Source organism: Rhinopithecus roxellana, chromosome 19, assembly GCF_007565055.1.
Source record: "Rhinopithecus roxellana isolate Shanxi Qingling chromosome 19, ASM756505v1, whole genome shotgun sequence".
NCBI classification, from domain to species: Eukaryota; Metazoa; Chordata; class Mammalia; order Primates; family Cercopithecidae; genus Rhinopithecus; species Rhinopithecus roxellana.
The window spans coordinates 4229532-4256723 of record NC_044567.1 but is presented as its reverse complement, the minus strand read 5'-3'; the positions used below and the strand labels follow the sequence as shown (position 1 = coordinate 4256723).

Here is a 27192-nt window from a genome sequence, read left to right as displayed (position 1 = left end):
CAAAAAAAAAAAAAAAAAGAAAGAAAGAAAGAAAGAAAGACAGAAGGACTGTCCTTCCCTGGACTGTCAGGGGTTGGGCTGGAGGGGTCCTTCTGGGGGACAAGGAAAGAAGCTGGCTGAGGACCAGGGCATCTCTTTAGGCCGAGCTCAGAGTAAAGCCAGGAAGGGTGGCTGTGGGGTGCTGGTGACTGGGAGCCTCTGCTGTCACTGCTCTTCACTGCAGAGCAGGACTGTGGGCTGGCCCCATGACCTGAGCCCCAGGACAGGCTGGGTGGGGGTCAGAAGGGCTGAGGCACCTGCCAGCCTGTCTTCTATCCTCGACTCCCCTGCCTCTCTGGGATCCTGGGCTGAGACTCTGGCTGGGAGGGGCTTACCCTACACTGAGGGGCACCCCGTCTCCCCGCCCCCTGCACTAAATCTGCCCTTGTGTCTCAATGTCTAGGGGTCTCTAAAGGGAAGAAGGCCTCTAAGCCTTTTTCTGTCTCCCCCACTTTCTGATCCTGGGTCTCCTCATCTTTGTTTCTCACCTTCTCTGCCTCTCTCTGTGCTGTCTCTATCTTGTCTCTGTCTTTCTCATTCTTTCTGGGTCTCTGGATCTCTGTTTCTGACCACCTCTGGCTGGCTGTTTCTCTTTGCTTCCCTCTCCCTCCCTCCCTGTCCCTGTGCTAGTTCTGGGTTCGGTGCCCTTGTCCTCTTTCCTGGGCCTGGATGGCCCTCTATCTGGGCCGGTCCCTTGGAGGCCGGGAAAGCGTCTCCTGGAGACCGCCTCTCTCCCCAGACTGGGCTCTGACGTTCAACTCTCAGGCAGCCCTCGTCCCTGCCTCAGCCCAGTTGCCGGTCTGTGGCCCTTGAGCGAGGCCACCGGCTCACCCCGAAGGGAGCGCGGGGTGGGTGGTGGGAAGGGGGAGGGGCGAGGGGGCGGACCCCGGGGGGGGAGCCACACCGCGCTGGGCCCCGCCCCCGGCCCCGCCCCTCCCGGGTCCCTGCCGGCGCCCCCAGCAGTGCCCTGGCCACAGAGCCTCCGCTGCCACCCGATGAATGGAGTCGCCTTCTGCCTGGTCGGGATCCCGCCCCGCCCGGAGCCCCGGCCCCCACAGGTGAGGGCGCTGGGCCAGGGAAGTGGGCGGGGCCGGTAGCTGCTGGGGAGCGGGCGGTCAGGCCGGGGTCGCTGCGACCCCGCTCGCCCTGCACAGCCTGGGGCGCGCACGGTGGGCGCGGGCACCGCGGGCACCGCTGCGGGGAGCTTCAGCTAGTGGCAGGCCCGGGAGGGGGCCCGAGCAAGAGCTGTCCGGGATAGAGGGGCGGGAAGGAGGAAGGTAGGCAAGGGGCCGGGAAGGGCACGGGGCTGCCAGGGCAGGGGGCACAGACCCGGGTGGCGGTGCCAGGCCCCCAGCGGCTGGGCAGCGGGGGCGGGAGGCCCGCGGCTTTTGTCCGGGTTTGTCAGGCGGGGCGCCTGCCGCCGTTTCCTCTGCCCGAGTTTTCGTTTTCCGTTGGCGAGGCCCCGGCACAGCTGGAGGGAGAGGGAGTGGGGGAGGGGGTTCCCGTAGCGGGACGTCCTCCGCCAAGGAGTCCAGACACCCCCTCCCCGCGCCACACTCGCCCCCTGCCGGGTCGGACTGCGGGACGGGTTGCCAGGCACGGTTCCGCCGCCCTCCTGGGTCCTGGGGAAGTCCTAGACACAGGCCTGGGACCCCCGGCTCTGGCGGCGCGGCTGCCCTCCCCTCTGCACTCTCCGACCGGCTGTGGGTGGGTCAAAGCGCGGGGTGCCAGGGGCATTACTCAGCGCTGGGCTGCTCTGCTTGGGTTCTTTCATCTGCCAGCTGCTGAGTCTGGGGAGGGGCCAGCAGGGGCCTCCCGGCCCCATCCCCCATTAGGGTCATTCCCTTACCTCTGAGCCTGGCTGCCCGCCCTGCAGGAGCACTCCAGCAGGCCTCCCTCCTCCTAAGTTGAAGGGTTGAACACTGTCAGGTCAACAGTTTCCCTGAGCTCGGAAAAGAAATTCCCTGAGGTCCAGGTTGAGGTCAAGGCCTGGGCTGAGGCCTGTTCCTCTTTAGACAGGGCTGAAAGACTTGGGGACTCTCCTCCCCAGCTTTCCCGGCAGTGTTGAAGGTGGGATCTGCTGCTTGCAACTCTTTTGGAGACTGGTGTGTTCCTTGGTTGCTGGATGTGTTCAGTTCTCCCTCAATCTGCATCTCTCCCGGACTCCCTTCAGCCAAAGTGTGTTTCCTAATTATGAACTTGAAATTCAGGATGGACAGGGGGTGGGGGTGGAGGTCATTAAGCATGAGTCCCTTGGTTTCAGTCCCCCACCAACAACAAATACTTCATCTCTATCCCCTGCACCCCTCTCTGTCTCCACCCCAACCCTGCAGCCTAGCTGGGGGTGAGTGGCTTTTGATCCCATGTGGTTCTCCCCTCTGCCAGGGCAACAGACCCCATTCCCCAAAGTGACGACTCTTACTGCCATGTACTCATTGGCATGCGATTTGAATCTCGATTATATAACCAGTCATTTCACCTCCAAAGGCAGCCCAAAGGTCCCCAGCTCCAGTGGCTTCCACTTGCCCACAGTGTGGTTGGGTCCACCCCAAGGTGGCTGGGAATTCCAAGATCCTGCACCTGAGGCCCTGACCTCTTCTTGGGAACCGTGGGAGCAGTAAATCCTCTACATTCAATGCTGGATTCAAAGGCCTCAATAATAATAAACAGGAAGAATGGGAGTGGGCAGGGTAGGTGTTGGTGTCCCATTTCACAGAGAGGGTCTGAGCCTACACAGTGACAGTGCCCAGGCAAGAACCCAGGACGCTTGAAGGTAGTCAGGGCACAAGATGAAGCTTGGGGAGTAAAGCTATTAGGAAGGTGTCTGACTACAGCAATAGGTCAGGCTTGCACGGATCCTAGCCCAAGCAGAGAGGGACTGGGTCAGGGGAAGAGGCCCCATGCTTGTGCCACTCTCCTCGGGCTAACCTTGGGCTCATGGGGAAGAAGTGCAGCGTTCTTGGCATGGATGGGAGTGGGAGTGAGGGAGGGTGCTGGTTCTGAGCAGAGCAGTGCAGGAGTGGGTAGTAGATTGCTTCATCCTTCATTGCAGGAATACTCAGAAGGACTTCTTGATGTGTAAGGTTAAAAGAGAGACTACAAAGCAGCAGTGTGGAAGAAGTTACAATGTGAGGGACTGCAGTTAGATACTCAGGAGAACTTCTAGGGAGGGGCTTGTGACCCACAGCATCCCAGGCTAGCCATGCAGGGAAGTTTCCAGCAGTATAGTGGGTCAGGTGGATTCTTGTAAGTTGGATTCCAATGTAGAAATCTGGAGATGGTCATTGGAGATATCAAATATGCCAGCAAATATATTCAAATGAGCATTGGTGCCTGGAAACAAAAAATGTGTTTTTAAGGAAGGGGAATTGCTTTCACAGTGTAGCTCATAGTTAATACACAGACAGCAAAAACTCCTGGCCAGGATTTATAAAAACAACCTCATTTGATCCTCACAATACCACTAAGAGGTAGATACCATTATTATCCCCATTTTACAGTTGAGGACACTGAGGCACAGACAGCTAATATTGCAGCCCAAATCACACCCCCAGTGCCCTGTGGAGCCAGGATAGGAACATGGCAGTCTGGCTCTAGGGTCTTGCTCTCACCCTCACTATCTGGCTTCTCAGGACCTGCTGTGTCCCGCTGTCACTCCCACCCCAAATCTGTGTCCATTTTGTACACAGCCCAAGATCAAGGTCAGCTTCTGGCTGGATTACAGCTTGGTTGCTTGTCTTCTGTTCTATTTCTTTACTCCTCCAATCTTTCCCACCCTGCCCCAAGCCGGCCTATAGCACTCGGCCAGGGCTCAGTTCACTGGTGTTTTCCTTCCAAAGGGGCATCAAGCCCTGCTCTGTTGGCTGCAGGGGTTCAAAGGTGAGATATTGGCTTGGTCAGGGATTTGGACAAAGCCCGGTTTTAATGATCCTGCTCTCACCGTCTCGGGAGAGAGACATGAATAGGGCCTGTGGGAGCTGGTGCTGCCTTTCCCCTAGCACCCCCCCACCCCCTTCAAACAACCCGCCTTTAGATCCAGCCCCCCCTGTTTCTTGTGAAATTGTGCCAGTTTGTCAGCAGGGCAGTACCAGTCTGTGCCAGGCGGACGTCTCCTCCCCCACTGCCTCAGTGGGACATCAGGCTGAGATGGCCTTGGGGCTGGACTTTGGGGAGATTTTAAAGCCCTTTTGGGGTGGGGTGTATTTACCACCTGTCAGAGTGGGCGAGGACCAAAGGGGTCATCATGTCCAACTCTCTTATGCTACAGTGGGGAAACAGACTGGGGAGTGCCCAAGGTCCCTCAGCCTTGGCAGACAAGGACCCATCTTCTGACTCCCAGCTCCCAGGCCATGCCTTTCCCTCTGTGGTTGGTTCTGTCCTTCGTGGCCCCCCTCAGTGCAGGGTTCTTGGACTGGGCTCCAAGAGGGAGAGGGGAGGGCAGGGAGGAGCAGGGATGAGTGGACAATGTGTCCTGTTCATCTCTGTGTCCCTAGTGGCCAGCACAGAGCCTGGCACAGAGCAGTTCTCCATAAATGTTTGTGAAGTGCAAACCAGGGAACAGCCCCGCCTGTGGCCTCCCAGGGCGCCCCAGGCTCAGCTCTACCCCTGACACTGTGATGGCCCATCTCATATCCATCTACCCCACCAGACAGGAGTTATTTGAGGCCAAGAAAAATAATGATAGCAACTCCTTCCATAGTGCTTACCTCTATGGTATATTACCATCACCCCACTTGACAGATTAAGAAACTGACACAGGCTGGGTACGGTGGCTCACACCTGTAATCCCAGCACTTTGGGAGGCTGAGGTGGGCAGATCACCTGAGGTCAAGAGTTCAAGACCAACCTGGCCAACATGGTGAAACCCCGTCTCTACTAAAAACACAAAAAATTAGCCGGGCATGGGATGCGCACCTGTACTTCCAGCTTCTTGGGAGGCTGAGACAGGAGAATTGCCTGAACCGGGCAAACAGAGGTTGCAGTGAGCCGAGATCGTGCCATTTCACTCCAGCCTGGGTGACAAGAGTGAAACTCCTTCTCAAAAAAAAAGAAAGAAAAAGAAAAAAAAAAAAAAGAAACTGACACAAGGAGATACCATGGCTTCCAAAGGCCACCCAGCAAGTAAGTGGCAGAGCTGAAGAGTTGGCCATGTTCTTAACCCCATTCCAAGGGGCCCCAGAGGTGTCATGTTTGTCTCGGTGTCCACAGAGCCTGGCATACAGCAAGTCCTCAGATAATGTTTGTAGACCAAATGACTGAATTCATGAATAATGCTATTACGTTGGCCATGAAGTAAAAAGATTGAAAAAAAAAAAAAAACCAGAATTAATTCATGACTAATGGGACAGTGTGTATGGAAAAACCACAGACTCCTATAGCCTATCCCTTTGGAAGTGGGGGTGCTGGGGTCTTGGGAAGGTGGCTTGGAGGTGTATCACACCTTGTTTTCTCACAACAGTGCCTGAGCCAAACCTAGAGAGGAAGGGTAGGTCCACTCGCCCACACCGAAGCATGGCAGGGGTCACCGGGGGCTTCCCCAGTCTTCAGCTTCTCTTTGGCTCTCCCTCCCTCTCTTGTTCCCTCAGAGTTCTGAGGGGTCGGTGCTGAAGAAAGAGCACGTGGGAAAAAAACTACAGGTTGGAATCAAGAGGCCTGTTTATTTTTCATCTCTCTGGCCCTGAGATGTTCAGCTCAATGCATCTCTTTGTGGTGGAAGATTCTGTCCTTTTGAAGTTAGAGGGTTAGACAGAGCCTGGTTTGGGGCAGGGCCTGTCCTAACTATCAATTCTCTATCTCTCACAGAAAGGGTGTTGGTGCCGGGCACAGAGGCGCACACCTGTAATCCCAGCACTTTGGGAGGCCAAGGCGGGTGGATCACCTGAGGTCAGGAGTTTGAGACCAGCCTGGTCAACATGGTGAAACCCCGTCTCTACTAAAAGTACAAAATTGGCTGGGCAAAGTGGCACACACCTGTAGTCCCAGCTACCTGGGAGGCTGAGGCAGGACAATCGCTTGAACCTGGGAGAGGGAGATTGCAGTGGGCCAAGATCATGCCATTGCGCTCCAGACTGAGTGACAAGAGCAAAATGTAGTCTAAAAAAAAAAAAAAAAAAACATAGCTGAGCATGTAGTCCTAGCTACTCAGGTAGTGGAGGTGGGAAAATCACTTGAGCTGGAGGGTTCGAGTGCAGTGAGCCGTGACTGCACCACTGCCCTCCAGCCTGGGCAACATAATGAGACCCTGTCTCAAAAAACAAAACAAAATAAAACAAAAAAGAGCGAGAAGGGAGTGTTGGATTTCTGGCCACCTCCCTCCATTCCTAAACCTTAGGCCCAGGGACATCTGAAACCTCCTCAAAGCCCTGTGCACCTAGGCAGATGACCTCTTGCCCTCTGACCCCCTCTGCTCCCCATTTGTTGGTTTGAATTAAGACTAGTCAAGAGGCTGGGCGCGGTGGCTCACGCCTGTAATCCCAGCACTTTGGGAGGCCGAGGCGGGCAGATCACGAGGTCAGGAGATCGAGACCATCCTGGCTGACACGGCAAAACCCCATCTCTACTAAAAATACAAAAAATCAGCCAGGTGTGGTGGCGGGCACCTGTGGTCCCAGCTACTTGGGAAGCTGAGGCAGGAGAATGGTGTGAACCCGGGAGGTGGAGATTGCAGTGAGCTGAAATCACGCCACTGCACTCCAGCCTGGGCAACAGAGTGAGACTCCGTTTCAAAAAAAAAAGAAAAAAGCCGGGCGCGGTGGCTCAAGCCTGTAATCCCAGCACTTTGGGAGGCCGAGACAGGCGGATCACGAGGTCAGGAGATCGAGACCATCCTGGCTAACACAGTGAAAACCCGTCTCTACTAGAAAATACAAAAAACTAGCCGGACGAGGTGGCGGGTGCCTGTAGTCCCAGCTACTCGGGAGGCTGAGGCAGGAGAATGGCGGGAACCCGGGAGGCGGAGTTTGCAGTGAGCCGAGATCCGGCCACTGCACTCCAGCCTGGGCGACAGAGCGAGACTCCACCTCAAACAACAACAACAACAACAACAACAACAACAACAAAGAACTAGTTAGTCACTATCTGCAGGCCACACCTCATCTACTGAAAAAGGCTGGAGAGGAGCTGGCTAGAAAAAAAGAGGACCCCGAGGGAGATATGGTCCACCATTTAATCTAGACAGGCCAATCACGGGAGCTACGAGGCCTGAGCCTGGCATGACCCTCAGTTCGTTGGGAGGCAGGAGCATCCTCAGGTAGAGTGTATGGGCTTTGCCTGCCTTCAGCCTGCTGAGGTCCAAATTTTAGATGTACTCCTTGTTCACTGTGTGCCCTTGGTCAAGTTGCTTCATTGTTTTAGCCTCGGTTTTCTTTTATTCTTTTGAGGCAGGGTCTCGTTCTATTGCTCAGGCTGGAGTGCAGTGGTGTGAGCTTGGTGCACTACAGGCTTGAACTCCTGGGATCAAGTGAGCCTCCCTCCTCAGCCTCCTGAGTAGTTGAGACTACAGGTGCATGCCACCATGCCCAGCTAATTTTTCTATTTTTGTATTTTTTATAGAGACAGGGTTTTGCCATGTTGCCCAGACTGGTCTCAAACTCCTGGACTCAAGCAATCCCTGCACTTTGGCCTCCTAAAGTGTAGGGATTACAGGTGTGAGCCACCACACCTGGCTGGTTTTCTTATCCCTGAAATAATCCCTCAAAATTATGGAGAGGGCTAAATGAGGTAATATTGGTAAAGTGGCTGAGATTTAGTCATCTCAATTATTGGTAGCAACTATTATTAAAAAAACAATCAATGGATAGAAATGAGAACAATGCACTTTTGGCTCAGCAAAAAGTACTGACCTTTATGGTCAGAGTAATCTAAAGAAAAAGTGACCTGCCTCTGGAGGTAATGAGGCCCCCGTCACTGGAGGTGCAATGAGGTCCAGGCAAGCACAGGCTGGAGAATGATATGCACTAGAGAGAATTCAGGAAAGCCTTGGCACAGGAAACTTTCAGGGCCCTGCTTTGGCATCAGCACTATATGATAGGAAATGAGAGGAGCAGGTGAATCCTACTTCCTACTGTGGGGCATTGAGGAGAGCAGGCAGAGATGTCCCCAGCCTCTGGGAACATCAGGAGTTGGCTGCTATGGTTTGGACTGTGAGGCTCCTCAGAGGATAGGTAGTCCTGAGAGGCTTCCTGGAGGAGGACTGCAAGGGTGGGTATGGTTCTGATAGGTGGGAAAAGGTGGGATTGTATTCTAGGCCCAGGAAGGGCTTGGTGGCCAAGGAGCAGAGAGGGTCCTGGGCCACTGGTCCTAAAGTTGGCCCCAGGGTTGCGTCATCATCCTCGTGCCTCAGCCTCCTGAGTAGCTGGGATTACAGGTGCGCCACCACGCCTGGCTAATGTTTCTATTTTTGTAGAGACAAGGTTTCAGCATGTTGGCCAGGCTGGTCTCGAACTCCTGACCTCAGGTAATCCGCCTGCCTCAGCCTCCCAAAGTGCTGGGATTACAAGCATGAGCCACCGCACCCAGCCAGGTTTCATCATTCTGGGTGCCCAAGGGGTTTGGGTGTATGGTGGTGGCAATGGGGAAACTGGTAATTCCCTGTCCCGCCAACCCCCCAGCTTCTCCTGGAGGAGGAGCCAAGGCTACTCCCGGTGGCAAGGAGCCCGGGCCCGTAAGGAGCGGAACTGGGCAAAGAAAGACTTCTTATGCCCAGTGCATTTGGGGGCATCCGGGGGTCGGGGAACAGTGGGGCCTTTGTCCCCAGCCGCCGGGAATCTGGCCGAGGAGTTGGCCCTGGGTCTGGCTAGGCCCTCGGCAGGCAGGTCCTCTTTGCAGTGACCCTTTCAAAGCTCGGCCTGAATCCCTGGGAGGAGAGACAGCGTGGGGCGGGACAATCCCTGGGAGGAGAGACAGCGTGGGGTGGGACAATCCCTGGGAGGAGAGACAGCGTGGGGCAGGACATGGGGATGACTGAGACCCACAGGCTGAGGCCTGAGGGACAGAAACAGACCTGCCTTGGCCTCTCGGAGTGGGGAGGCTGGTGGGAGGTGTGTGGCCAGAGGAATGTGGTGGGCTGCGGGACCGCGTGGGAGCCATGTGGGAGGATAACCACTCAAGGGGCCTTAGCCCCAAGTTGGGGTCCACCTAGGGAGGGGCCGAGTTCATTCTGGCCGAGAGTGTTTCTGTCTCCAATCTGACTTCTGTCTGGCTCTGTTTTCCTGCATCAACAGCTGCTTCTTCCTTTTTGATTTCCCCAAAAGTGTGAGAGCTTGGAAAGAATCGGGTGTGGACGCCAGACTCAGAGCTCTTGGGAGGAGGGAGAGGTGGGGGCCTGGGCAATCTAGAGCTTTTCCTGATCCTGAGAGTCCCCGAAGGCTGGAGGGAGAGGCTCTCCATAGAGTCTCCCTTATGCTCAAGGTGGAGGAACTCTGTCTTTTTCCCGAAAAGGGACGGAAGGAGGAGGAAAGCTATCCAGAGGGGGGACGTCTTCCTTTGTTTCAGCTGGAGGAATATCAGAGGCCACCCTCCTTCCCTGTCTCTCCATTTGCCTCATGGGGAAACTGAGGCCTAGAGAAAGGACAGTCCAAGGGGATAGAGCAGAGAAGAAAGGACCAGCAAGAGTGGAAGGAAGCCAGCCCTGTGTGGTTAGGACTGTAGGGACTATGGTGGCTCACGCCTGTAGTCCCAGCTACTCGGGAGGCTGAGGCAGGAGGATCGCTTGAGAGGATGGATGCCAGGTGGGAGGAGGAAGGGGCCTCGGGTTGTTGAGTTGTCATAAGAGGGTTGTAGAGAAGTGCCCAGAGTTCCTTCAGCTCTGACCTGCGGTGATTCCGTGAAAAGAAGGAGAGGAAGGAATGGTGAGTTCCCCAAGGTCCAGGTAGAAAGGGGGACCCCAGGCTTTTGGACTGAGCAATGCACAGGGGAGCCTTTGGCAGCCCAAGGGAGAATCTTGCCCCCACTCTGATGCTGTTTCTACTTCTTGCCCCGGAACCCGATCTCTCCTTGGCCTCAAGGCACTCTCTGTACTAGGGAAGATTTTTGTTGTTGTTGTTTTTGAGACAGAGTTTTGCTCTGTCACCCAGACTGCAGTGCAATGGCATGATCTCGGCACACTGCAACCTCTCCCAGGTTCAAGCGATTCTCCTGCCTCTGCCTCCCGAGTAGTTGGGATGACAGGCACCCACTTTTAGTAGAGATGGGCTTTCGCCATGTTGGTCAGGCTGGTCTTGAACTCCTGACCTCAGGTGATCTGCCTGCCTTAGCCTCCCAGAGTGTTGGGATTACAGGCCCACCGCACCTGGCCTGGGAAGATTCTTATAAATCTTCCTTTCCTCTTCTGGAGGTGTGGCCCTGGGCTCCTCCCCAAGAGAGGCGGAGGAGGGGGCGGAGGCCCCAGGCTGCAATGGAGGCTGTCTGCGCACTGTATCTTGCAGTGGCATCGCAAAGCTGAACTTCATTAGCTCTAATGAAGCCTTGGCACTGTGCCCCTCCCACACAGCACCTAGATGTTTCAAGGAAGGCGAGGGGGACAACTGAGGTTGGGTCCAGAGCCCAGGAGATGGTGCGGCGGGCAGGGGGGATGTTTGCAAGAGGGGAGGGTAGGAGGCAGAAAATGGGGACCACACAACCAGGCCGGGGTTGCCAAAGTGAGAGAGAAACAGCTCCTCTTCCTTCCGCACTGGGACCTTTGTCTTCTCCAGTGGCCTAGAGGCCTAGGTACCCCCAGTGCTAGGGAAAGCCTTATCTGAGAGATGGGGCGTGGTCTGGGGATGCTGAGGATATTCCCAGGCCTGGCTTGCAGACAGCGCCCCTCCTGCTCTCTCCCTAATTTCAGCCTAGGGCAGGAGAACAACCTGACCCCAGCATGGGAGGCCCAGGGCTCGGGAAAGTGCGGCAGTGGGCCGGAGCCAAAACGAACCCGCTGTCAGTGGTGATTGCTGCTTGCTTGCTCTCTGCGTTCCAGGCTCTCTCTTGGGACCTGGATGAATGAGACACAATCTTGCCCTCAAGGGCCTCCTTGTCTGCTTTTCCTACCGCCCAAAAGCCAGACAAAAAGTCTCCACAAAGATTGTATAACCATGAGTCCTAAGATTTGCATCCACCCGATCTACCAGTACCGAACACCCCTAAGGGGCCCTCTGCCAAAAATATTAATGTAAAAATGGCCCAGTGTGACTGGGGAGACGGACCTGCAGCCTACACAAGCTAGTGTCTTCACCATGGTAATCGCTGGAGAGTGAATGTGGTCAAAAAGGCATTAACAGGAGTTTAAAGCTGGAAGTCGGAAGCTGGGTAGAATTGCCATAGAGATTGGTTAAAAACCAGTTGGTGATATGATTAATCTCCTTTCTTTCATCTCCTGTTTCCAAATCTGTCATTAACCTGAGGATTCTATAGTGAAATCCTTTTTGATCGATTTTTCAAGTGCCGTCATAAGGGGGATGTATAATTACAGATGCAACAACTGAGACCTGGAGTGGGCAAATAACTTCACTTAAGGTCACCAAGCATCAAATTTCAAGCTGGGCCAGGCACGGTGGCTCATACCCATAATCCCAGAGACTTGGGAGGCTTCGACAGGAGGATTGCTTGAAGCCAGGATTTTTTTTTTTTTTTTTTTTTTTTTTTGAGAGAGAGAGTTTTGCTCTGTCACCCAGGCTGAAGTGCAGTGGCACAATCAGGCACACACTACCATGCTTGGCTAATTTTTTTGTAGTGGTGGGGGTCTCCCTATGTTGCCTAGGCTGGTCTTGAACTCCTGAGCTCAAGTGATCCTCCTGCCTTGGTTTCCCAAAGTGTTGGGATTACAGGCATGAGCCAGAGGTCAAGAATTTGAGACCAACATGGGCAACATAGCAAGACCCTGTCTCTAAAAAATTAGCCAGGTGTGGTGGTGCACACCTGTAATCCCTGCACTTTGGGAGGCTGAGACTGGTGGATCATCTGAGGTCGGGAGTTCGAGACCAGCCTGACCAACATGGGGAAACTCTGTCTCTACTAAAAATACAAAATTAGCCGGGAGTGGTGGCTCATACCACCGCAGTAGCTGTAATCCCAGCTACTCAGGAAGGCTGAGGCAGAGGAATCGCTTGAACCTGGGAGGCAGAAGTTGCAGTGAGCCGAGATTGCACTTTTGCACCCCAGCCTGGGCAACAAGAGCGAAACTCCGTGTCAAAATAAATAAATAAATAGATATAAAAATAAAAATACAGGCCGGGCGCGGTGGCTCAAGCCTGTAATCCCAGCACTTTGGGAGGCCGAGACGGGCGGATCACGAGGTCAGGAGATCGAGACCATCCTGGCTAACACGGTGAAACCCCGTCTCTACTAAAAAATACAAAAAACTAGCCGGGCGACGTGGCGGCGCCTGTAGTCCCAGCTACCCGGGAGGCTGAGACAGGAGAATGGCGTGAACCCGGGAGGCGGAGCTTGCAGTGAGCTGAGATCCGGCCATAGCACTCCAGCCTGGGTGACAGAGCGAGACTCCGTCTCAAAAAAATAAAATAAAATAAAATAAAAATACAAAAATTAGCCAGGCGTAGTGGCGGGTGCCTGTAAATCCCAGCTACTTGGGAGGCTGAAGCAGGAGAATCACTTGAACCTGGGAGGCGGAGGTTGCAGTGAGCCGAGATCGCACCACAGCACTCCAGCCTGGGCGACAGAGTGAGACTCTGTCTTAAAAAAAAAGAAAAAAAAAGAAAGAGTGGGAATATGTCACCCTCTCCCCCTTTCCAGAAACTTGCTGTGCCGTCTCTTTCCCTTGTCTAGAAGGGCCTTCTCTGCCTTTTCCATTTCTCCAACTCCTGTTCCTCTTTCAATGCCCAATTCAAATATCTTCTGTAAAGCCTCCCTCCACCACTCAAATATACGGCGACTTCCTCCTCTGCGCGCTAGACCTTGTGCCCCGCAAGGGGAGGGACTTTGTCTTATTCACTGCTCTATATCCAGCTTCTAGGCCAGGCCCTGTTAGAACGCTGCTGACTGATGAACTGAGTGTTCCCGCAGCACTTGGCACTGCATTGTCCACCAATAATAATAACAATGGGAGTATTGGTTATAGCAAACATGTATTGCAGCCCTCAGGGCCAGACACTGCTGTGCTGAGCACTTTACACACACCGTCTCTTTAATCTGTACAACAATCCCATGGGCGATGGATTATCTCTACTTAATATCTGTGGAAACAGAAGCTCAGGGAGGTTGGTAACTTGTCCAGTGACATACAGATAGGGCCTGAGTCAGGATTCAAACCAGCTTCCTCTGAATCCTGCTTAGGAACTTTTTTTTTTTTTTGAGACCGAGTCTTGCTCTGTCGCCCAGGCTGGAGTGCAGTGGCACGATCTCTGCTCACTGCAACCTCTTCCTCCCGGGTTCAAGCGATTCTCCTGCCTCAGCCTCTTGAGTACCTGGGACTATAGGCACGTGCCACTGCATCTGGCTACTTTTTGTGTTTTTGGTAGAGAAAAGGTTTCACCATGTTGGGCAAGCTCGTCTCTAACCCCTGGCTTCAAGTGATCCTCCGACCTCGGCCTCCTAAAGTGCTGGGATTACAGGCATGAGCCACTGTGCCCAGGTTCTGCTTAGGAACTTTTAAACACTATGCCCTACAGCACCTTCATTTGTTGCATGTCTGTCTCCTTGGTTTTATAAAATCAGGGACTGCTTTTGTTAATTTTTGAAAATCCTTAGACTACGGAACTGATTTGTTAAGCAACTTCTGCATGCCAGACACTCAACATTGAGTCCTCTCCAGGACCCAGTTTACAGCTGAGGAGACTGAGGCATGGAGAGGGAAAGGACTTGACCAAGGTCACGCAGTTGGGACCTGAAACAGTTGGCCTCTGATTCATCTTCCCTTGTGTCACTGCCCCCCCCAGCCCAGTGCCAGGCCCTTGGTGGCACCCAGTGAACAGTCCTAGAATGACAGAAGGAGGAACCGGCTCTGAAGGTAACTGCTTTCTTTGGGGGCACACAAGGGGCCGGACGGGGGCCATGAACTGGGCCTCCAGCCCCTAAGCCCAGTGTGTGTCCCGCTGGGATCACTGATGAGGAGAGGGATCTAGAGGCCAGGACTGGGGATGTTATAATTTCCAGGTGCCCAGCTGTCTGTCAGATCTGGGAGCTCCAAGGAGGAGAGGCTGACCTGGTTCCGGGGTGGTCAGGGATGGTGTCCGGGGCAGGCAGAGCCTTATCACGACCTTTAGAGGCCTCCAGAGGCTACACCGCATCAGTGGGATTTTGGCCACTGGTGACCAGAAGGGACCTCCAAGCCTGGGAAATGCAGCTGTGGGGGCTACAGTGCGGATGGGCAGAGGCCCTGGGTTGTGCTGCAGGCTGGGCACTGCCTTTTGCTGAGTGACCATTCAGCCTATGCTCCCAGCCCCACAGGGATCCACCAATCAGACCTGCCTGCTGCTGTGTATTTGCATCTCATTTGCGTGACAACACCCCTTGCTCTGTCCCTAAGTGTGCCTCCCCAGCTCATGCCCCATTCCCCATTTCAGGCCCCCTGTGCAGAGCTCCCATGGGAGGGGCAGAAAGGCCCACCTGGGCTGACAGCCTGCTGCACTATTCATAGCTCAGGGCTGGCGTACTTCACATACTTGACGTTTCTCATGTCTGGCTGGCCCGAGGCCCCTCTGTTGTCTTCCCCTCCCTCCCCTCTTCTCTTTTTCCCTCTTCCCCTCCTCCCTTAACCTCTTTCCCCACCTTCCTCCTTTCAACCAATCTTCCTGAAATCTACAGATGTCCAAGTCCCTCATCATGGAAGAGCCCACATAAGGAAACTGAGGCCTCAGAGAGGGCGGGGCCTGGAGGGAGAAACCGGTAGTAATGAGGCGCATAATGAGGTGGCTGAGAGTCTGGGCTCTGCCCGCATTTTCAATCCCGAGCTGACGTTAGCTGTGGCACCATGGCAGATTCCTTAGCTTGCTAAGTTAGACAAATATTTCAGAAAGTCAAGGTTGAGACCTGGAGGGTAAGGGTTGAGTCAAGGGAAAAAGGGGATGGGGAGGGGGCAGGCAGGCACCGTATTATAGTCCAGGGAGAGGGGAACTTGGATGCAGGGAGCAGGCCCTGAGTCTCAGGACAAGGGTTTGGCACATTGCAGAACCCACGAGGAGGGCTCGTGGCTGGAGTGTGGCCAGCTGGGGTGAGGGCACAGAGCTGCAAAGAGGATTGAAGCAGCTCCCCCTTTTCTCCCCACCCCTTTCTCCCCCACTTCTTTTTTTTGAGCTTGGATCTGGCTCCGCCGCCCAGGCTGGAGTACAGTGGCACAACCATGGCTCACTGCAGCCTTGAACTCTTGGCTCAAGCAATCCTCCCACTTCAGCCTCCCAGGTAGCTGGGACTACCGGCATGCCCCATGGCGCCTGGCTAATTTTTATTTTTATTTTTGTGGAGATGGGGTCTTACCATGTTGACCAAGCTGGTCTCAAACTCCTGGGCTCAAGGGATCCTCCTGCCTCTGTCTCCCCAAGTTCTGTGATTACAGGCATGAGCCACCGGCCCCCGCCCCCTTTTCTTCCTTATTCCAGCAGCCCTGACTTCTGCATCTGGTTCCCTCTGGGGAAGGGGTGGGGATATAAAAAGACAAAGATCTGAAGCAGTCCCTGCCTCTACTAGACCCCTCCTGGGACAGGGTTCTGGTTACCCCTAACTCTCTGAGGAAAGACTCATTCATTCCTCAACATTCAGAAACAGTGTGCAGAGCACCCACCCTGGGCCAGGAGCCAGGGATTTGACCACCAGCAAAGCAAACATGGTCCTTGCCTTCCAGGACCCACAGCCCTGTGGGGAGATGTTGGTCAAAATAAGCTCATAAATAAACAGACACTGACAAGAGGGTGCACAGGTAACTGACCTGGTCTGGGGCCAGAGGAGGTGTGTCTAGGGAAGTGACATTTTTGCTAAGAGCAACAGGGTAGGTAGGAGTGAATCAGGGCATGGGTTGCATTCCAGAAGCAGCATGTGCAAAGGACCTGAGGCTGGAAAGGTGCCTGGTCTTCACAGGAGCTGGAAGGAGGCCAGGGTGGCCGAAGCATAGAGGAAGAGGGCGTGGTGGGTGTGGGGACCAAGGTGCGTCCCACAAGGCCTGGTGGTCATAATATTAAAATAATCAATCTGGACTGTCAGATGCCAGAGAGGTGACTGCCACTTAGAGCAGGGCAGTGGTGTGATGAAGTGAGCAGACTCCGGAGACATCGAGGAAGCAGAGTCTGCTCCAATGCGGGGATGGAGGTGTTAGGGGCCATAACACCTAATTCTTGGTTCTCAGCCACTTTGTCAGGCTGCTATCCCTGTCTTCATTTTATAGCTGAAGAAATAAGGAAAACTGAGTGACCTTGAGTGATGATCTTGAGGTCACACAGCCAGAAAAGGGTCAGGGCCAGTACCAATGGCAAGTGTGGTCTTTTCTCTGTGTTAGCTTTCTTGATGCCGGGACAGTGGTCACTTTCTCACCAGCTTCCCTGTCCCCACGCCTCAGTGCCCCTACAGGTCACCCCAGCATTCCCTGCCTAGCACCCGACCCAGTGGAGAGCCAGGAGTTCTAGGTGGTGGGTGCTGTGTGTCCACCTTTATTTCCAGAGGTTGTTCTGCTGTTAAATGAGTTAGTGCATTTAACAGCAGCATGCCTGGGGTATAGTAAGCACTCAACAAGTATTCATGACTGTGTGGCTGTTATCCTGTCCCCAAATGTGGGGCCAGGCAGACTGGCAGGGGGAGGTGGGAGGAGGACCTGGAGCGAGGATGATGCCATCTGTCCCCTTCTGACCAGAGAGCCCAGCCCAGGGGGCTCTCTCATGGCAGCAGCCCAGGGGAGGCTGTTTGTCCCTGCAGAGCCACTGTCCCTGCCACCTGCCCAGCTGCCTCTGGGCATCACAGACTGGATTAGGGAGCGGTTCAGTTCATAGGCAGGGCCACATGTGTGAAGGGGAAGGTAGGGGTAACCCAGGAGGGATGGGCAGGGCTGGGGTAAGGGGGTGGGTGGTTTCAGGGGTGGGGCTGAGAGCCTCTCCCTGCAGGGAGCCCCATGTGCTCCGGGGAGACTTTCGGAATCTGCTGAGACCTGCCCTGGGAGGGGACATGGTCTCAGCTTGACTGGGACCCATCTCTTGCCTGAAGGAAACCAATGTGTGCACCTGTTACCTCTGCCCAGGCTGTCAGACAACAGGAAGCACTCCTGGGGGGCGGGGGGCAGGTGGAGTCACACCTAGAGCTCTCCCCTAGCCTCCTCTGAAGTGTGCTGTCCAGTGTGAGACCGGGGGATGGATTTGCTGACCTTAGAGAAGAGTCATTGCAGGCATTCCCTGCCTCTAGGAATGACTGCTCCAGTCTAGTCTGAAAAGGGGCTCTGGGCGCTCTCCTTGACCAAAGGGAGACCCGAGATTCCACAGTTGCTCTGTCTTTCTGCAGAGGATTCTTCTCCTCTGTAGGAAATGGGGAGGGGAACATCCCAGGGCCGGTTGGAGCTGAGGGGCCTGGGGAGCGAGGTTGAGGGAATGAGGACCCCTCTGCTGGCTCTGGGTTGTCAAGGAGACGAGGCATGCCAGCACTGGGCCAGCAGGGGGCTCTGCTGCCCACGGGACCTGCCTATCCGGCAGCCGAGATAATCATCCTTCAGTGTGCCAGGGTGCGGGCTCATTTCCAGGAGTGCCTGCGAGGACCCGGCGGTGTCTCTGTGGGCACGCCCTTGTGTGTATGTTACAGGTGGGTGTGAGCGTGTGGCGTGTTGGAACGGGCATGTGTGTGCTTGGTGGGTTTGAGGACCCCCACACTGAGTCAGGTTTCTGACAAGAAAACACTTCCAAGCTCCTGCTGGCAGCCTTGGAAGAGTTTGTGCATGACTGGGGATGGCAGCCTCTGTGGATGGCAGGCCCCCATCAACGCCAAGGACCTGATGCATGCCAGGTTCAGGCTGGGCTTTTCCCCTGTTCAGGAACCTCTAGGGCTCCAAAGATGACAGTAGAGACTCTGAGGAGGTGTAGTGACGAGGAATGGCAGGGAAAGGTCTTCCAGGCAGGAGGTGTCCAGCTCCTGGGCAACCTCTGTGGGCAGAGCCTTCTCCTGGGCACCAAGGAGAGCCTGGTCATTTGTTTCCTCTTTCAACTTTTTTTTTTTTTTTTTTTTTTGAGATGGAATTTTGCTCTTGTCGTCCAGGCTGGAGTGCAATGGTGCGATCTCGGCTCGCTGCAACCTCCACCTCCTGGGTTCAAGTGATTCTCCTGCCTCAGCCTCCAGAGTGGCTGGGACTACAGGCACCTGACACCACGCCCGGCTAATTTTTGTATTTTAGTAGAGACGGGGTTTCACCATGTTGGCCAGGCTGGTCTCAAACTTCTGACCTCAGGTGATCCAACTGCCTTGGCCTCCCAAAGTGCTGGGATTACAGGCCTGAGCCACCGTGCCTGGCCTTTTGTTTTATTTTTTTGTGTGTTTGATTTCTGACTTGGCCTTTTTAAAAAAATTATAAAATGGCCAGGTGCAGTGGCTCACGCCTGTAATCCCAGTACTTTGGGAGGCTGAGATGGACGGATTACAAGGTCAGGAAATCAAGACCATTGTGGCTAACACAGTGAAACCCCATCTCTACTAAAATATACAAAAAATTAACTGAGTGTGGTGGCGGGTACCTGTAGTCCCAGCTACTCGGGAGGCTGAGGCAAGAGAATGGCGTGAACCCAGAGGCGGAGCTTGCAGTAAGCGAGATCACGCCATAGCACTCCAGCCTGGGCAACAGAGCGAGAATCTGTCTCAAGAAAAAAAAAAAAAAATATATATATATATATATATATATAATATATAATACAGCCGGGCGCTGTGGCTCATGCCTGTAATCCCAGCACTTTGGGAGGCTGAGGTGGGCAGATCATGAGATGAGGAGATTGAGACCATCCTGGCTAACACAGTGAAACCTCATCTCTTCTAAAAATACAAAAAAAGAAAAAATTGCCGGGCGTGGTGGCTCGCACCTGTAGTCCCAGCTACTCAGGAGGCTGAGGCAGGAGAATTGCTTGAACCTGCGAGGCGGAGGTTGCAGTGAGCCAAGAGCGCGCCACTGCACTCCACACTCCAGCCTGAGCAACAAGAGTGAAACTCCATCTCAAAATATATATATATATACAACAAAATGTATAATTTTAATAATTTTTAACTGTAAAGTGGTGTTAAGTACATCCATATTATTGTGCTATCACCATAAATGGTGATATTCCACTATCACCCTAAGTGGAATAATACAATATTTATTCATTCATTTCTTTTTTTTTTTGAGACAGAGTCTTGCTTTGTCACCCAGGCTGGAGTGCACTGGTATGATCACGGCTCACTGCAGCCTTGACCACCTGGGCTCAAGCTGAGACCTCCCATCTCAGCTTCCTGAGTAGCTGGGACTATAGGTGCGTGCTACCACTCTCTGCTACCTTTTTTTTTTTTTTTTTGTAGAGACAGGGTTTTACCATGTTGTCCAGGCTGGCCCTGAACTCCTGACCTCAAGTGATTCTCTCACCTCAGCCTCCCAAAGTGCTGAGAATATAGGTGCTGGGATTACAGATGTGAGCCACCAAGCCCAGCCAATATTAGTCCTTTTGTGTCTGGCTCATTTCACTTAGCATAATCTCTTTAAGGTTCATCCACATTGTAGCATGTGTCAAAATTTCTTTTTTTTTTTTTTTTAAATTTGAGACAGGGTCTGGCTCCCCCAGACTGAGGTGTAGTGGTGCAATTTCAGTGCATTGTAACCTCCATCTCCTGTGCTCAAGCCATCCTCCCACGTCAGCCTCCCAAGTAGCTGGGACTACGCGTGTGTGCCCCCACACCCGGCTTTTTTTTTTTTTTTTTTTTTTTTTTTTTTTGTAGAGATGGGGTTTCGCTATGTTGCCTGGGCTGGTCTTGAACTGCTGGGTTCAAGCAATCCTCCCGCCTCAGCCTCCCAAAGTGCTGGGATTACAGGTGTAGCCACCCCGCCCAGCCTTCACTTATTTTAAAAGGCTAAATAATACAATTATGTATTGTTCATGTAATGTATGTATTCTATGTAATACAATAATACAGACAATTTCATTGTGTGGATATACCTCATTGTGTTTGTCCGCTCATCCGTAGATGGACACTTCGGTTGCTTCCATTTCTTGGCTGTTGTGAATAACACTGCTGTGAACACGAGTGTACAAACATCTCCTCATCCCTGTTTTCAGTTGTTTTGGATATATACCCAGAAATGGAATTACTGGATCATACGGTAATTCTGTGTTTAATTTTTTAATTTTTAATTTTTTTGAGACGGAGTTTCCCTTTTGTTGCCCAGGCTGGAGTGCAATGGCACTATCTTGGCTCGCTGCAACCTCTGCCTCCCTGGTTCAAGCGACTCTCCTGCCTCAGCCTCCTGTCTATGTTTAATTTTTTGAGAAACTGCCATCCTGATTTCCATAGCAACTTCACCATTTTATTTATTTATTTTTAAATTTTATTTTATTTTTATTACTTTTTTAGAGAGGGAGTCTTGGTCTGTGGCCCAGGCTGAAGAGCAGTAGCAGGATCAAAGCTCACTGCAGCCTCCAACTCCTGGGTTCAAGGGATCCTCCCACCTCAGCCTCCCAAGTAGCTGGGACTACAAGTGTGTACCATCACGCTTGGCCAATTTTGCATTTTTTATAAAGATGGGGTTTCAATATGTTTCCCAGGCTGATCTTGCACTCCTGGCCTCCCAAACACTGGGATTACAGGTATGAGCCACTGTGCCTGGCCACAGCCACACCATTTTACATTTCCACAGCAATCCAATTTCTCCACATCCTCACCATTAATAAATAATTTTTGAGCTGGGCACGGTGGCTCACGCCTGTAATCCCAGCACTTTGGGAGGCCGAGGTGGGTGGATCACCTGAGGTCAGGAGTTCGAGATCAGCCTGGCCAACATGGTGAAACCCCATCTCTACTAAAAATACAAAATTTAGCTGGGCGTGGTGGCGCGTTCCTGTAATCCCAGCTACTCGGGAGGCTGAGGCAGGAGAATCGCTTGAACCCAGGAGGTGAAGGTTGCAGTGAGCCAAGATCTCACTACTTCGCTCCAGCCTGGGCAACAGAGACTCCGTCTAAAAAAAAAAGAAAAAGAAAAAAAAGAAGTAATTTTTGAGAGCCCACTATGCACAAAGCTCTCTAGGAGGGCAAATCCATTCTGAAAACCCAACAGCCATTGTCCTTGGGGAGCTCTCAGTCTAAGAGGGAGACTCAGGCCAGGCCCTTGAGCATCCTCCAATCTGAGGGGAAAGACACAGGCCATATCTTTTGGGCGACCCTAGACTGATGTGGGGCAAAAATCCCTTGTTTTCAAGAAGCACACAGTCTGATGGAGGAGGCACAGCTTATTCCCTTTGGGGAGTCTGCAGACAGGCCCAGAAACCAGAATGGAGACCCCAGAGACAGGCAGGGGGCTGCTGAGTGGGTAAATCAGGGGGTACAGAGGGATTGTGGTGAGCCTTGTCCCATGCCAGCCTGCTGTTGCCTGGGCAATGGCCCTGGTGTTTACTTTGTGGCTGGCTCTAGACGCACCCTTTTCTGTAAGTGCTCATTTCCCACCAAGAGGAAAGAGGCTCCTCTTTAGTCTCCCCTTCCTCTGTTGTCCCTGAGGGGTGAACTGGCCCTCCTGTGGCACTGGAGACCCTGCTAGCCTGGCACCTTTGCCATGCTCCTTGCCTGCTAGGAGAGGCCCCATCCTGGGGTCTCATGTTACCCACTCCTTCCCTACTCCCAGAGGGCCCACAAGGTAGTGCTCTGGGCTTGCCAAAGTTCAGCCAAGGAAGTGGGAGATTCTACTGAATCCTCCTTGCTTGGGAGGAACTGGGGCACGTCAGGAGCCTGTAGGAACCTGGAGCTGGCAGTGGGAGGTGGGGGTGATGCCGGGAAGGATGAGTTTGCCTGGGTCTGTGAGTGTCCGCATGTGTCACCGTGTCTTTGTGTATACATGGCTGTCTGCATGTCTGTCTGAATGTGAGTATGACTGTGATCACTATCCAAAAAGCCGTCAAAACAGCCTGCATTTATTAAATCCCTACTATGTGCTCTGAGCCTGTGCTAAGACTTTCTTTAATTTACTTAATCCTCCCAACAACCTTTGAGGTGGAAATTCATGTCATTCCCATTTTATTGATGAGGAACCAAGACTTAAGGAGGTTAAGTAACTTGCCCAAAGTCTCACAGCTAGAAAGTGGTAGAGATGGGGCTCTGACTCGGCTTCCAGATCCCGTGTGTCAGCCCCTGAGCTGTGCTGCCACTGAAAGAACTTGGGGATTTTTTTTTTTTTTTTTTTTTGAGACAGGGTCTTGCTCTGTCACCCAGGCTGGAGTGCAGTGGCACGAACACAGCTCACTGCATCCTTGACTTCGTGGGCTCAAGTGATCTTCCCACCTTAGCCTCCTGAGTAGCTGGGACCAGAGGTGCACGCCACCATCCCCAATTAATTTTTGAATTTTTTGTAAAGATGGGGTCTTGCCGCCGGGCGCGGTGGCTCAAGCCTGTAATCCCAGCACTTTGGGAGGCTGAGACGGGTGGATCACGAGGTCAGGAGATCGAGACCATCCTGGCTAACATGGTGAAACCCCGTCTCTACTAAAAATACAAAAAACTAGCCGGGCGAGGTGGCGGCGCCTGTAGTCCCAGCTACTCAGGAGGCTGAGGCAGGAGAATGGCGTAAACCCGGGAGGCGGAGCTTGCAGTGAGCTGAGATCCGGCCACTGCACTCCAGCCGGGGAGACAGAGCAAGACTCCGTCTCAAAAAAAAAAAAAAGAGATGGGGTCTTGCCAAGTTGCCCAGCCTTTTTTTTTTTTTTTTTGAGACTGGGTCTCACATTGCAGCCTTGACCTGCCTGGGCTCAGGTGATCCTCCCCACCTCAACCTCCCCAGTAGTTGAGACCACAGGCACGCACTACCACACCTGGCTAATTTTTATGTTTTTTGTAGAGACGGGGTTTCGCCGTGTTGCCCAATCTGGTCTTGAACTCCTGGGCTCAAGCGATTCTCCTGCCTTGGCCTCCCAGAGTGCTGGGATTATAGGCATGAGTCATCACGCCCAGCCAGAATTTGAGGATTTTGTGATTTTTAGATTATCTCAGCCCACCTCCCAGATGGTGGTGGGATGTCTGGAGTGACAAGTGCTTCCTCATCTCCCTTCCCAGGCTTCCGTGGCTCTGGCCTAGTTTGAGGGAGAGGGAGGGAGCATAGTCCATCCCAACCCCGGGCAAGGGTAGCCCTAGAGGGGAAGAGCACTGGGTCTGGGGAGACCCTGGGAACCACCCTCTACCCGTGGGCCAGACATAGCACCAGTGCGGGATGCCCAGGTTCCCAGTGATGGGGGTTATGTGCACATGGAGGGCACTGGGGAGACATAGGCTTGCTTGGCCGGCTCATCAACTTGGCCTGCTGGGGCTTGTCAGGCGGGAGTCTCTACCCAAGCAATGCTGGGAACCAGGCATCTGAATAGGGCAAAAGCGTGGAAGAGGCCCGAGGGGGCAGCCGCCCTTGACTGAGGAGACTGGAGCAGGGTTCAGAGGCCCAGGCGTGGGTGACTCGGGCATGTGTCGGTATCGCATTGCCTGCATGCCTGGGATGCACGAATCTGCGGTGGGATTTGCCCCGTCTGTGTGCGAGGTTGTGGAGTGGTCATGGGTCTGCGTTTGTTGGTGTGCGACTGGTGTACAGGACCAGATGGAGCTTCAGACATGCTGGATGACTGTCTTGGGGTGGGGTCATTGTTTGTCACCTGGCGGTTTGGGGCCCACATTCTGGGAAGAGCGCTGAGCAAGCCGGAGGAAGGAAAAGCAGGCAGAATCGACCCTGAGCCCCTCTCTCACTTCCTGAACCACACACCCTGCAACACGTCAGTTTCCTTCTTGCTCCTATCTCTGACCCCTGGGACTCAGGACACTCTCCTCCCCTTCCCCAGTGCCTGGTTGCTTCTACTCCTCCAGTCCAGACCACCCTCTCCCGTGAGGGATAGCGTGGGAGGTGTCTGGCCCCACCCTCAAAAAACTGTCACCTCCCAGAGAGAAGAGGCCCCGTGCACCTGAAAGCAGGGCTCCCTTGGTTTGTGGGGGTCTCCCTTGGTGGGGGTGAAGGCAGCCAGCTTTGGCCAGTCTAGAACTTGGGGATCCCTAAAGGTTTCAGGAGCTGGGACAATACTCATGACTCTCCAAGGTGTCTCAGCTCCTGGCCCACAGCAGGTACTCAGGATGTGGTTAAACAAGAGCCTAATGGAAAAAGATCTGGTAAGCGGTTAGAACCTTGGGATCCCGTCCCAGCTTAGTAAAAATGAGTCCTTGAACTAGTCACTTGTTCTCTTTGAGCCTCAGTTTTTTTTTTTTTTTTAAATTTTATTCTTATTTATTTATTTAGGGACAGGGTCTCACTTTGTCTCCCTGGCTGGAGTGCAATGGTGTGATCTCTGCTCATTGCAACCTCCACCTCCCAGGCTCAGGTGATCCTCCCACCTAAGCCTCCTAAGTAGCTGAAACTACAGATACGTGCCACCACACCTGGCTAATTTCTGTATTTTTTGTAGAGATCAGGTTTCACCATGTTGCTCAGGCTGGTCTCAAACTCCTGGGCTCAAGTGATCTGCCCACCTTGGCCTCCCAGTGCTGAGATTGCAGGCGTGAACCACCACGCCTGGTCAAGCCTCAGTTTCTGTAACTGAAAAACGGATATAAAAAAAAAAATCTCTGGTTATTTGATTCTTAGGGTAAGTGTCAAATGAGAACAAGTGAAAGTGCTTTCAAACAGTAAAAGACAATGATCTCTTGGAAGGAGGGAAGACTGGATGCCCTCCCTTTGGGGATGCAGCCTTCAAGCCCCTCACCAGGGACCCTCAGGAAGATGAGGTTGAATGGATTTTGCAAGCTGGTCAAACTAGAGGGGGATGGGAGGGGCAGCTCAGCAGGGTAATTTCTGATGCAGGGGGAGGAAGCTGGGCAGGGCGTTGGGGGAGGACTCACGCTAGGCAGGAAGGCTTGGAATAGAATCTCAGCTACGCCTGGTATTTCCCAGCCCTGGGCCCCCTCCCCCACCACCCTCTGGGGCCCACCCCACATTCCTTTCCCAGAGGAAATGGGGGAGGGAGCAGAGAGGCTCCCCAGGCCTGGAGGATCATTTATTCAAGCTTCGTACAACCTTTGAGGCCCCACTGGGTGCACTCTCCCCCTGAAGTCCCCACAGAGGCAGCTGGGTGTGGAGGTGGTGGGGGTGGGGAAGGAAGGTGTGGTTTGTGTTGGAGGAATGTTACCTCCTTGGTTGGGCCTTGCTGCCCTGCCAGGTTAGAGGGCAGGAAATGGACATTGTATATGGTTGATCCCTTCCAGGGTCTCTGCAATCTGAACACAGAAAACCCATGTTGGTCTCCACTTCTCTCCTCCCTGCTGCCCCAGAACCCTCAGCGGTTTTGAATTATGCGGAGGTGGATTCTTGATCTGGGCACACAGCAGCACCAGTTGGCCATCAGAGACTCCATGGGGGATGACAGGGGAGAGTCACTCCATTTCCTTAGAACCAGGGACTGGACGAGCAGCAAGAGGAACGCAAGTTAGACAGCTAGAAGGACTTACTGGCTGCTTGCTGGGAGGACAGGCCAGACTTGGAGCTGAAGACATCTGGTTGCCCTCCGCTTGGGGCCCCAGAGTCTGACATGGCTGGGGACAGCTTGATGGTGGTTTCAGCTGGTCTAGGAGGGTCTGGCCTTTGGAGAGTATGACAGATTCACAGGGCAGGCCAGGGCAGGAGTGGTCCCGACACAGAATCCTTAGTTTTCTAGCAATGGAAGTGGGGCGGGAGAGGGTGCTGATGGAGATATCGTGTCCTGCCCTCCCTGGCTGCAGCCCTTTCCCGCTCTCCCCCTAAGCTCTCCTGACTCAGCTCGTGGCAGCCTCACTCTTCCCATCTGGCTTCCGCCAGGGTGGGGGTGGTGGGTCCAGCTCTTGCACGGAGGGGGAGCCCAGCAAACAGCAAACAGGAAACAGGCGAACAAAACCAGCTCCCTGGCTGACACAGGCAGCCGCCCCCACAAGCCTCACCCTCACCCTTCCTCTCTCTTCCTTCTCCCTCCCTTGATCCGGACCTCCCTCGTGGTCCGCTCTGCTCCCTTCCCCTTCCCCTCCCACCTCTGTCCCTCAGGCTCCCTTCCCATCCCTTTGCTCCTTCACCTTCTGACACTTCGTTGTCTCCTCCCTTCCCCTCCCTCTGCCCCCAGGCCCCTCCCCATCTCTGCCCCTCCATCTCCCACCCCCCACCCCCTTTCTGGATTTCCTACCTCCCCATTGGGCCACCCTCCTGGCAGGTTCTTGCTGGGGACAGTGGATGGTGGAATGGGGGGGAAGGGGAGCTGCATCTGCTTGGTGCTCCCTTCTGGTAGTTGCCCCAGAAAGGCCCAAACTTTATGGCGCTTCCTCCTGGACTCCTCCTAGATTCGGGAGTGGGGTTGGGCTGGAGCTGCCCCGCTTTCCTGGCTGCTGGTTAGGATTTGGGTGTAGGATAGAAGTTGGGATGAGGGGCCCAGGGGTTGGAGTCCCCATGCTGCCATAACAAGCTGGGTGCTCTTGGACCTCAGTTTCCTTCCCTGCAAATGAGGCCATAGTAATGGCCCCAGGCCACAGCAAGTGACTGTAGTGATATTGTTGGTGAACAGTCAAGTGGGCTAGAAATGGTAATGGTGGTTACACATCCACGAGCCAAGGCCTCTGGTAAGCCCCACCCGGATGAAGACTGGGAAGAGGGAGAGCCAGGAAGGGCGAGCAGGGCAGGGGCTAGCACAACATGGCGCTTCCTGTCTGGCTCACATGCCAGGGGTGGAAGAGGGGCCAGCTTTGAGTGATCATCAGCTTGTGGTGCCCCTCTAGGTAGAGCTAATGGGTAGGGAGTCCTGGGGAGGAGGGTGGTTCCCACAGGGGTATTGGGGACTTCACCTGCACCTAAGGGTATGTGGCTGTCACTCTGTGCAGGGCAGTGTGTGTAGCACCCAAGGGGCTGTGGCATCCGTGCCTGGAGTACCTGAGCTGTTCAGTGTGCGCGTAGCATCTGCCATGTGATGGGGGTCCCTGTGGGGTATGTGTGGAGTGTGTGGGTGGGTCAATGTGGGTCTGGTGTGCTTGCACATGCATCTTTCTGTGAGTGTGTGGACC

The 27192-nt window shown here is 53.8% G+C and overlaps 1 protein-coding gene across 4 annotated transcripts in view; it reads left to right on the top strand.

Moving 5' to 3' along the window:
• The first annotated feature begins 1019 nt into the window (after window positions 1-1019).
• Window positions 1020-27192, top strand: part of ARHGAP23 (Rho GTPase activating protein 23) — an 86294-nt gene continuing 60121 nt past the window's right edge. For 3 of the 4 annotated variants that reach the window (XM_010379348.2, XM_010379351.2, XM_010379352.2), the window contains exon 1: window positions 1021-1097. In XM_010379348.2, the coding sequence (XP_010377650.1) occupies window positions 1035-1097 (63 nt within the window). In that variant the 5' untranslated portion in view covers window positions 1021-1034. Of the gene's footprint in view, window positions 1098-27192 lie in introns of all 4 variants that reach the window. The other variant, XM_010379347.2, reaches the window with a different exon arrangement.